Source organism: Buteo buteo, chromosome 13 (genome assembly GCF_964188355.1).
Source record: "Buteo buteo chromosome 13, bButBut1.hap1.1, whole genome shotgun sequence".
Lineage (NCBI taxonomy): Eukaryota > Metazoa > Chordata > Aves > Accipitriformes > Accipitridae > Buteo > Buteo buteo.
Genome location: NC_134183.1, coordinates 10,604,414 through 10,616,512, shown reverse-complemented (window position 1 = coordinate 10,616,512; position 12,099 = coordinate 10,604,414). Strand labels below are relative to the sequence as shown.

At 43.4% G+C, this 12,099-nt stretch overlaps 1 protein-coding gene across 2 annotated transcripts in view; it reads right to left on the bottom strand.

Moving 5' to 3' along the window:
* PIAS1 (protein inhibitor of activated STAT 1) overlaps positions 1–11,751 on the bottom strand; it is a 63,465-nt gene extending 51,714 nt beyond the window's left edge. Inside the window, exon 1 of one of the 2 annotated variants that reach the window (XM_075044663.1) lies at positions 11,611–11,751. In XM_075044663.1, the coding sequence (XP_074900764.1) occupies positions 11,611–11,736 (126 nt within the window). In that variant the 5' untranslated portion in view covers positions 11,737–11,751. The remainder of the gene's footprint in view (positions 1–11,610) is intronic. The other variant, XM_075044664.1, reaches the window with a different exon arrangement.
* Positions 11,752–12,099: the final 348 nt, after the last annotated feature.

Genomic DNA, 12,099 nt, shown 5'->3' with positions numbered 1-12,099 from the left:
GGGCCAAGGGACAGGGGCAGGGGGCAGATTATTTAGGATCTCATGACAAAACGAAGCATTTTCTGGGTTTCAGCCTAGCATTTTAGTACGAAGTGTATTCACCCTTTTGCCTCCTGATAAGACTCACTAAGTAACATATAGCTCCCACTTCCAGGTAAGGATGTTGTAAGCATCGTATCACTTCACAACCTTGCTCAGCCTCTATGTCAAAAGCAAAGGCCAGTCCAGTACTGGGGAAAAAATAAAAATAGAGGCATCAAGACATCAGTCATGCACAAGCCCAAGGAATGAAGGAGTCATTGCAGTTAATCAACTAATATTTAGCTTGAGCCCTTTACTAAGCTATGTGAATGTACTCTGAAAAACAAAGGCACATTTTTAGAAAACTTTTCTAGTTAACTGAACATAAGAAACAAGTTTCAACACATCTCTGCTTCCCCTTAAAACAGCTTGGCACCACCTCAGAGTTCTACATATGTTTAAAAACAACAGAATAGTACAGGTCAAAGGAAACTATGAAAATCCAGTCCGCACACACAAGCTGGATATTCTTACAGCATTAATACTGTTCTTTTAAAAAAAGCAGCCCATAGATCCTTAGCTTGCTATTCAAAGTTCTTCTATTACCAATGTTTCCGAGTTGTTCCAAGACCAAACAATAGAGGAAGGTCATGCATGGAGTTCTGCAAGGGCCTGTGCTGGCACATGTAGCTTAACCTATTCCTTAACAACCTAGAAAACGAAGTGATCAGTGGGGTGACAAAGTTGCTAACAATATGACGAGGTTGTAAGGATGAAGGCAAACTGCAGAATCAGTGAGACCTCAGTGACAGAGCAATTCATGTACATAAATGTAAAGTGATGCCTATGGGGAAAACCAGACCAGACAGAGCTAGCTTTACATATAAAGTGATGGGCTCTGGGATGACCTTTACCACACTAGAGCAAGCTCCTGGGCCCAAGATAAACAGACATATGAAAACATCAGCTCAGTAGCAGTCAAACACACAAATCATTGTTAGAAATCATTAGAAAGGGAACAGAGAGCAAATGAGAAATCATTATACACTATATAAATCCCTGGTTCACCCAGATCTCAAAGTGTCTCAAGGTTTTGATGATCTGATCTTAAAAAAATATATATATACACACACACACACACATATTAGAAGTGGAAATGTTCACAGAAGGATAACAGAAGTCCAGCATGACTTCCCTAATTAAGAAATAGCAAAAGCTAAGACTTTTCAACATAAAAAAATAGAGAACATGGGCACAGATATATGACAGCAATCTAGAAAACCATGAACAGCACAAGGAGAGTGGACAGGGATCAGCTCTTCAGGCTCTTTCATTACACAATATAGTGACCAGTGGATGAAGCTGGCTGGAATCAGGCTCAAAACAAAATGAGAAGGATCCTCACACAGCAAGCAGCAGAACAACAGAAATCCCTACCAAAACACTGTGAACAAAATAAGCTTATATAGGTTCAAGAGGAACCTGGACAGGCAAGTGGCAAATAGATTTATTATGGCTTGTCCAGCTAGCAGCCCCCATTGCATTCAGAGGATTGAGCTGAAAATAGCTGGAGACCAGGAGAATATTGCAGGGAGGTGACAGTTATCTCTCATACTTTGTCCTGTTTTCATTTTTCCCTACGCACTCACTTCTGGAAGCTGTAGGAGAAAATACTGAGCCAGATGGACCCTTGGTCTGAACCAGTACAGCTACTTTTACATTCTTAAGATTCAGTTTATTATGCTTATTTATTTTTAGCCATTTCCTCAGTAACCCAAGTGACATTGTCAAGAGCCTCTAAAAACGTTACTTCTCAACTGGAAGAGTCAAATTTTAACACCAAAGAGGCAAAAGTGGAAATTAACTGACTGAAAACCTGTGTGTACACCCTTTAGAAAAACATTATCTAAAATACTTTTAATTCAAACTGACAACAGTTCTGATACTTGATTAAAAAAATTTGAAGCCCTGCCATCAAGTGGCCTCAGCAGATTCACTGACGAGATACTGCTAAATCGACACGGAACCTACAGAAAAGAACAGCTTTGTTTCTGTACCGCTGCTGAAGTTTCTACATTTCTTATTTTGGTGCAATATATTTATAGGTGCACTAACAACTCCACAGATAGCCTTAGCAGAGCTGTCTCTAACAGATTTTTCAATAAGATGAAAATCTACACAAATACTTGGACAGTTTCAAAGACTCTTATTTTGCACCAGGGAAACAAGATACAACATCTGCACAGAAGTGAGATCATTTTGTCAAGGGAGCCTCAAGAAACAATATGAGAAATTAATGTATCAGAAAACATTCTCATCCACACAACTTTTTACAACACACTCCTGTGGCTCAGATTAGAGGTTTCACCTGAACCAAACACGTTATCCCTATTGTATTTGGCCCCTGCTTATATCTGCTTTTTAAAAAAATAAATACTAGTGAGCTGCACCTATGCTAAACTGCCAAGCAAAACTATGTTCACTGCTATTTCCATTCTATACTCTGTTTTGCATGTGAACTAATAATGGTTTCATTTGAAAAGCTGAACAGCGCGGCCTTGCTAAGTTCAGACCCTGCTCTACACAGAGGGCACGAGGAACATCTTGCAGAAGACTGTACATGAAGGTAAGCAGGAAGTTTCAGCCCCAATTCTCAAATGACTGTCCCGCTTTAAGGGACAGTAAATTTCATGTGGCTGGACAGTGAAAGTAAGCTATCTGCTTACACAGAAAAAAAAAGCTGAGATGCTCTTCTTAAGAAAAAAGATGCACTTTCTCAGGAGGAAGCTCTGGCACTGTCACATGCAAAACAAAGCTGGAGGAACCTTGCATAGATGGCTATGCTGATCAAACCAATATGCAGAAGGACCAAGATTAGACTAGACCAGTGAAATGACTCCCAGGACTACCAGTTGTTCTGCAGAGATACACAGAGTCAATTTTAATCCCAGAAGCAACTAGGGATAAATTATTTTCCTAAACTCTGCCTTTTGGCTCAGCTGCTGATCTGCCCCCCTTTGGGAGCCTCAAGAACAGCAGCATCAAGCAAATACACAGTGAAGAGAGCCAAGGCTGAAATCTGATGCACCTAAGGCACCCTATTGCAAACAACACCACCTGCATACAATGGATCCTACAGCTGCTCAATAATGAGCTGTACAGTATGGAAACGTAAAGCCACAATTGTGGCTGGCAGCTTGAGTACGTGCCCAGTGGAAGAACCACTGTGAATACAAACCCCTACAGCTTCAACATAAAATTCTAGTGTACCTAAAGCACCCTGTAGTTTTACACTTTGTCATCTCTGGAAGAGAACTGGTTTTTTCCTAGTATAAACCCATCTTAGAAAACTGGGCCTCTAATCTCAGCTCTGCCCAAAGATTATGACTTAACTCCTGCCCAACACAAATTTCTGAGAACATTTATCACATATGTTTGCACGCTCGAATGGCTGTGGCCACAAAAGATGCATCTTCAGGAAGTGAAGGCAATGCTGCAACCAAGCAGAGTAAGGAGACTGAGCTCAGTTTTCCATCTGTTTAATAACCATGCATTTAATGGGAGAGAGGGAAAGAGTGGGAGAGCTTGGTATACCAATTTTCAAAATGGACAAGAATCCTATGGAGCCTCCTGGTGAAGAGATGCCTACCTACTGTCTGTCATCATCTGCCCTCAGAAGATTCACTGCTTTTGAAAGCTAATTTTTTGAAGCAACCTCCACCTTTTCCACTGATACCAGTCAACAGACTCAGGAACTACTTTTGCACATTTCTGAGGATGTTAAGGATTTTGTGATACATCTCCACCAACAGAAATCCACAGGAGTAAAAAATCCTCAAGAACTACATCTGTAGCATGGAATCATCTGCCCAAATCCCATCCCCAAACAAGCTGCTGGTACCTTATTGTCAAAGATGTGAGGTACAGCAAGATGATCTGGCAAGAGGCTGGGGGAACAGGGCTTATTCAGCCTGGCAAAGAGAAGGCTTTGGAGGAACCTAATGGGAACCTTCCAACGTGTGAAGGACATGTCCAACATTTTCTCATGTCACTGAGAAAACAGAGCCATGATCTTCACAGAGGTCCACAGCAGGAGAATGTGAGACAACAGGCACAAGCTGAAATAAGAGGTTCAGGCTGGATATAAAAAAAACAAAACAAAACTGTTTTTACCATGAGAACAGTTAAGCCATGGAAGACGTTGCCCACAGAGGTTGTGCAGTCTCCATCCTTGGAGGTTTAAGACCAGACTGCATAAAGTCCTGAGTGACCTGTTCTGACCTCATAGCTGATCCTGCTTTGAGCGGGAGGTTGGACTGGAGATTTCCCAAGGTCCCTTCCAACCAAAATTACCAAACAATCTATGGTCAGGATCAAGGGAGCAACTAGATGTCAAACTGAAAATAACACCAAGAAAAGCTAACAGGAGAGTCCTACTGAACTCTTGAAGAATTCAGCACAACAAATCATACCTGGGCTGGAAACTGGGGAAAAAGCACTCTTAGTATACACTACAAACATGCAAGGCATAGGGAAGAAAATATCTACAGAGATAAAGGGATGCTTCACAGCTTACTATTCTGGAAAAGTTGTTGGCTGCGTATCACCTCCAAAGCAGAGCAGAGATTGAAATTCCCCCTTTCTTACTCTCTCCTGCTCTTAGATGTACTTCTAAGATGGAAAATGGCAACTGAAGCATTACCTACAGCCCATGCAGCCCTAGCAGAAGCAGAGAGGAGGCAGAACTCATACGTGTTTATTAGCATGTATCCAGAAAGCTCATTACCATTTCCTAAACAAAACAAGGGAAGTTCACTACAGAGCAATCTTCAGTGATGCACATAAAGCAAGTAGCACTTACCTGCCTTCCACGCTAAATAAACTTTAGCATACCCACAGAGTCTTTGCTCTCCTGTAGAGCCTAGGACTCTATCCTTACCAAGCAATGGCTTTAAAAGGCTTCTTTTCCTTCTCCAATAATTATCATGCCACTTCCTATATAAATCTCTTGTATATCATCTCCTATAGACATAAAGGTCAAGCTTAGGTTGACCTTTGGTCTAATTGTATACTAGCTTTTCACTTCTTTGTTTCGCATATTCTAGACAAGCCCCATAATACCCACCTTCTGCTAATTCTTACTCTCCCCTAGTCTTGGAATACAATGCTTGCTTACAAAGCGCTCTGGTATCCCTCCAGTATATGCTAAGGGACAGAATATAACAGGGGAGACATGGCAGTACATCTATACCCATCCCTAATCCCAACAGGAAAGTAAGATTAAGCAAATTGCTGACAAACTCCTGGATCAATACAGCTGCAACAGACGCAGGAGTCTCAGCAAAACAGTAAGAAAAGAAATGACAATAGAAAGGTCTGTACCACAGACACAGAGACACAGCACACAGAGAACAATAAAATAATGTTACCTGGTTTAATTTGGTTCTGGTGGCTATTGAAAATTTGGAAGATCAGAACAAGGCTAGGTAAACTAACATCTCCCGTCCCCATCTTCAATTCTATATATTCTCATTTTCAAAGGTTTAACATCTACTTTTTGTTGTAGCCCCAAAGCTTCTAATTTACTTTGAAATAGCCAAATTTTACAGCAGTGACTAGTTGCTCAAAATGGCTTTGATAGTGTTGAGTAAAATCACAGAAATAAGCACCCTTCTGTAAGCTACTGGAGCTCCTCCCTTTAACTAGCAAAGAATCTACTTTTAAGAAAGGCATTTATTTTCATGAACAGACCACCATCGAAGGTACTACATGCAATTTTTGCATCATAAAATCCAATCATCTTCCTTTTTAAAAGCCCAAGCCAACACTCCTAGCATTTATTGGTCTACACAGAGCTGGAATAGTGACAGAGCAACGAGACAATCAATACCTGAGCTTGATCAAGAGGATTCCGAAATTCAGCTGCCCAAGCGTGTGTCACAGCAGTCACCCAAACAATACATTTTCCCTTTTCTCCCCCCTAAAGAACAGGGCAAAAATTTCTCTGTGATTCTTGCAGGCATATTTGTGTGTTAACCAGAGGTGAAGTTCTTACAGGGGACAGCATGAGCTGAGGCAGCTGGACTACAAAAGACACACAAAGTATTTATCAACAACTTTTTAACATAAAAACCATGTTTGCATTCTTCACTGAAATTGTGGCTTTCAGAAGGCTTTTACTACTTATTATGGAGGGCGATAAAGCATTTGTCCATTAGAAGGGCACCTGTAACATCTTTCATCAAAGCAAAATTTTCTACAGTGGAGGCACAGCAGCAAAATTAAACAACCATTCCTGAGACAACTTAAGGTTTGTAGGTAGAATTCTTTCCTTGTGGAACCAAAGGGCCAAACACCAGTATCACCATGTAAGAGAAAAGCTGCAAGAGATCCAATCCGTTTTCCAGCCACAAATCCTCTGGGACACTGGGTGATCCCAAGGCCCCACAAAGTAACTCTTTCAAAATGTTGATTCACAGCAATAAAGGTACTATTACTTCAAATTCAATAGTTTCAGCAGAGACCAATGAACCCCACGTTGATGGAGTCCACCAGCCAACTAACCCTGATGTTCAGTCCCAAACTCACTCATGAGTATTACTACAGTCAACAAGGATTACAATAGAGAAATGCAGCAGCTAGGCACTCCGAGGATCGGAGAGAGCTGGGGGTATCTCAGAACAATTACAGGGAGCACTCGTGTCTCACGTGTTTGGAAGTTCTGTTTTGTTTTTCACTATAATGGCACTAAAAAGAAAAATGATCAGATGTTGACTTCTACGAGAACCGATTACAGGAACTAAAATCCACCACGCCAAACACATTAGTGACAAGTCTGCACTTATCTTTGTGCTCTATATGAATGCAGGTCAGAGTATAAACCATACCAGTCATCTACATCCCTATAAATAACTGCAGTATCTGAAGATATCTTAACCGTCTACACCCTGCTTCATGGGATGCTTTTAAATATTTGTCTTATGTGTCTGTCTGATCCATAAACATTCTTATCAATGGCCAAGCAGTCCTGAGCTCTTCCACTCCCTAGGGTAACATTTTTCTCTTATTCTCACGGAATAAAGCTAAATAAGATGCATCTTCTACCCGCTTCTTAGCTTCTAAGCCTTTTAACTGTAAATTCTAAATACTTTTATAACCAAAAGAGAAATTAACTGTAAATCCATTAAAAATAACTACTATGAGCTACAGGTTCTTATACCTTCCTTCCTTCCTTCTCACAAGTGTCAATGAACAAGAATTTCACCTGCACAGGCCTACAAATACTTCCAGGATGGCCCCTAATGTTCGTGGGGGGTTTATACTAGAAGTGTGCTGACAGTATGTTTACGTGTACACAACATGCAATCTGTTTTTTATTGGCAATAAAGAAGTGTTATGGATTGGGGCTTTGACAGTTAAGCAGTGACGCACAGCTGCCAATTTTATTTATCCGATATCTGCAATCCAGTGTTGAAGACCAAAAGCTCAAAAAAGATACCTAGACCAAAATACAGTTAAAAATACAATTATACTGACATACAACAAATTACAGGCATGAAAATAACGTAATCCATGGACTGAGATAACAATGAGAAGTGGATTATATTGACTTTAATCACAGAAACACGCGACCCCAGCAACTTAAAAAAGGATTAAGCAAAAATAGCTCATAATACAGAATAGTAAAATTCTAATTGAACACTGAAATAGGTAGCTTACAATTATTAGCATTGACAATGCAATTTAACACAACTGCATTTCCATACCGGAGATGCAATTTAACACAACTGCATTTCCATACCGGAGATCCATTTGTCACTATTACCACCACCTGGAAGCTGTGCTACTAGCCTCTCCCCCTCAAAAAACTGCTTCCCTGTATTTGGGGGGGGGGGTGGTATTTCCCAACTGAGTATTTTTAAATGGTTTGTTTTCATCACCATTGTGTGGAAATGCTATTATGAATTTTCATTCAAACTCTTGGCTCACTTTTTTTTTTAAGTATAAATTGTGTCTAACAAGAAACACACCAGGGATCTCTTCAATCCCCAAAGGCACTTTCTTAAAAGGAGAGAGAACAAAGGAGAAAACCTCCCAGCATGTGCTTTCCAAACCAGCTTCTTAGGACAGTATCAAGAATGACAATACTAGAACATAAGCTTTTCTTTTTCATTCTTTGATCCATGTATAATTGAATTGATTATTGCAAACTGTGTAATGATTTCCAAAAGACTTGAGTAGAAGGCAAAGATCACAACAATCTAATAACCAATTTAAAGAGATGTAAGAAATATTGAAGGAAAGATTTAATCACTCAAGTGTACTCCTTCCAATTAGAAAGAGCTTTAAATAGCTTACCTTGAGATAAATTAGAGTCTGTATGCAATTATACAGGAATAGTAATTAAGATGAGGAAAATTCACATATGCCTCAGCCTATAGAGTTAGGGAGGTAATCCACAGAAAAACAGACTTTCGGTTACCTTGTTTCATCAGCAGAAATGAAAACATACTGGTTCAATTTATCCAAACCTTCAAGAGTCCCAAAGAATTCAGTAACCTTACAAGTCTGGGATCTGCAAACTATGTTTGATTTATCTGATTTTTTATTCCCAACAGGACAAACATTCTCAAATGGGGCAAGAGACTGAAATACTCTTGATCATGGTAAGAAAATACATTACAGGAAACGCTATTTCATGATTTAGAATTCTATGAAAATTATGGCAAGTAAGAATGATCACTGTTTTTCTGGAGGAAGCAAGAACTTTTATTTCATTTACTTTGTGCATTTGGTAACACCACCTGTTATATCACACTCCCCAATTTATATGTGTGTACATTACCCACATATACCCCCATGGTTCTTTACACAGGAAGGCAAGAAAGTTTTAGAAACTTGACTAAGTTTTTCTGACAGACTATATGGCAAGGCAAGTGAGTTACTGTGCAATTATTACATTTTATTTTAGTTTTTAAAGGTCACTAAATCTGAAATCAATGCCATTTGCTAATTAATGAGAGGTGAAAAGACTTTACCTAAGAAAATTAAAACCATTAAAGGAATTCACTGTTCATTCTTCAAATAGCAGAGTCTTAATCACAAACCCTCCCTCAGTTACCTTTCGACTTTCAAAAAAAGAAAGAATTTAAAGACACGTTTTCTGGGGATGCATTCCTGCTTAAAAATACCCATTGCACCCAACTACGATATAACAGCTTTCCATTAGCCACATTTTTCCAAGGAGCACTCACTTCATCCAGTACCTAATAACTGAGCTGCACTACTTCTGGAAAACCAGTATGTGACAGCTACAAACTCTAAGCAGAAATTTCATGCCCCCTTGTCTTTCCCTCTCCTTCCTGACAGAGAAGGACACACCCACACACCTCTTTGTACAGTCTAAAGAAAAGAAAATAATGTATTGGAATTCTTCAAAACATGAATTTATGAAGTAACTATTTTTTTATGTAAACTGCAAAGCCCCCATAGCTACCAAAAAAAACCCAACAACAACTTTTCACAGAATGCAGCGCTACCATCCTACAATCCCAGCTTGCAAGCACCACAACATATCCTGAGCAGCAAAGTGAAATTGAAAATAAACGAGTCAGTTTGGCATTTACCCTTCAGATCCCTGAGGCAAAAACAGTACTTGAAAGAAAAAAAATAAAAATCATAATTTCTCTCTATCGGTTCTCAAGAAGCAGGTTTCTGAAAGGGATAAATAAAGAAGTCCGAGATGACAGGGAGTCACAAATACACTTCTACAAAAGCTCCACCTGTAAAGCTGCAGAGAAGGAGAAAAGGAGAGGCCTCTACGCTACACTTGTGCAGACCAATGGCACTCCAACCTGAGTATACCCACCCAGAGCCTGGAGGCTCCACGATGGACAAGAGGCGAGGCTTCAGGTTTCAAAGCTCCTAAGATCAATAAATTGTTGATTTTCATAGTAAAACTAGCTCTCTTCTCTTTTAACTCTATTTGAGTCAGTCTTGCTTGTAAAGGCATCACATAAACCCAAGCTGGCTACTGTGCATCAAAAACTCTTAAAGTCAGTTACCAAAACGCACTACTCCATTTGCCACACTAAGGTTAACAAAAGTTTAACACTGGAATCACATCTCAACCCTTTACCTCATTATGTGGGAAGCACAATTTGAAGAAAAAAGGCTTGGGGACAACACAGCTCAACCAACAGACTCTGCAAGATTCCCAGAAAAGCAAAGGACAGAGGAGGATTTAAAGGAGAATCTATTTATCCTAACCTGGCAGACACAGACCCCCAAAAGTTAGAACACGCACAAGATTTTATACTTCTTTCCATCCTGACAGCTCTTTAAGCATCTAAAAATGAAAGCACAAGAAACCTTTGATACACAGAAAACTAAGACCTACCGAAACTCTATGGAAAGACAAAATATTTCCCTAGTCATACTTTACATATTCTCTAGTTTGCGTTGCACATTTAATACATTTCTGATTTGTGTCTTTCTCTGTATTAACTTAAAAGTATGAGACAGAAGCCCTCCTGATGAATAACGACCCTATGACAACCACAATGAAATTCTCAGACTTTTATATACATCGCCAGGTGTGCAAGGCAGACTTTGCACCCACACACACCTTGTCAAAGTGACTGGAAAGTTTTCTGGGGTCTTTTTTGTTGGATTTTTTTTTTTTTTTAATTGGTGCACAGCATGCATACCCTGCCACCCACTATTCCACCACTACTATTCATCAAAATACCTGATGGGATGCGCTACCTTTCCTCCACCCCGGGCAGACTCCCATCTAACCCCCCCTCCCCGCCCAGCTTCACCCACTCGGGGAGCTGTAACTTCGCTCGAGGGTGCTTCGGAGCACCAGGTTTCGATGCGTTTCGCAGGATGACAGGGACAGCCGCAAGCTTAACATCACGTAACTCCTCAACATCTGCTTGCGACGTCCTTTATTTACCGGGGTGGGAGCGGGGGGGAGGTAAGCGGGGCTCCCCCGGCAGGTCCCCCCCCTCCCCCGCCCAGCCGGGCGGCGAGGGCGCTCGTTAGGAGCCGGCCGCCTGTCAACGGCGGGCAGAGCCGTTCCTCGGGGCTCCCTCCCCGCCCGGCGCCGCTGGCGGAGTCCCCTGGAAACTTTGCGGGGAGCCCAGGGAACCGTCCCCCGCCTCGGGGGCGGCCGAGCCGCGCTGCCCAGCGCTGGCAACTCCCGGGGGCTCCCCCGGCCGTCGTCGTCGTCGCCGCCGCCCTCACCCCCACGACGGCCCGGCCCAAGCCCAACCGCCCCCCTCCACCGGCCCTGAGGGGAGCTCTCCCCCGCTGCCGCCCGGCGGGGCTGCCCGGCGGAGAGCGGTCGGGCGGGAGGCGAGGAGAGCAGAGGAGAGGACAGCTCCGCTCCCCGCCCCGCTCCGTCCCTCAGCCCCCGCTGCCGGCGGGGCGCCGCCGCAGCCACCCCGGCGAGGCAGCGCCGCGGGGCGCCGCACGGCGCCAGCAGCGGCTCGGCTCGCCCCCGGAGCGGAGGGGAGCACAGCCCCGGCGGCCCCGAGCGCGGCAGCGAGGAGCATCGCGAAGGGAATTGAAGCTGCGCTTTACCTTTAGTTCCGCACTGTCCGCCATCTTGCAACTCCAGGCGCAGGCGCAGTGAACCCCGCCGGGACACCGCCCCCCCGCCGCCCCCCCGCCGGCACGCAGCGCGCAGCGTTTGAATCGCGGCGCCATTTTGTCCCTTCTCTGCGTTCCGCCGGGCGGGGGGTCTCTGGCGGGGAGCGGCCTGCAGGATTCCTCCCCTGGGCTGCGGGCAGCCCTGAGTCTTCGGCGGGGGATCTCCGATCCGCCCTGGGGGCAGCGTGTCGCCGCCGCTGCCGCCCTGCCTGGCAAGTTTCCCCGTGGTAGCGCGGCCCCCTCTGTCCCGCTTTCCGCGCTGCTCACTCCGTGAGGGGAACGGGGCGCTGAGGGGAGAGCGCGCAGCGTTCCCGAGGCCGGGCCGCTGAGGGTGCCCGCGCCCCGCATCTCCTCAGCTGCGCCGGGTAGAGCCCCCGGCTGCCGGGGGGCCTCTCGAATAGGGTCACCAGAGGGAAGAGG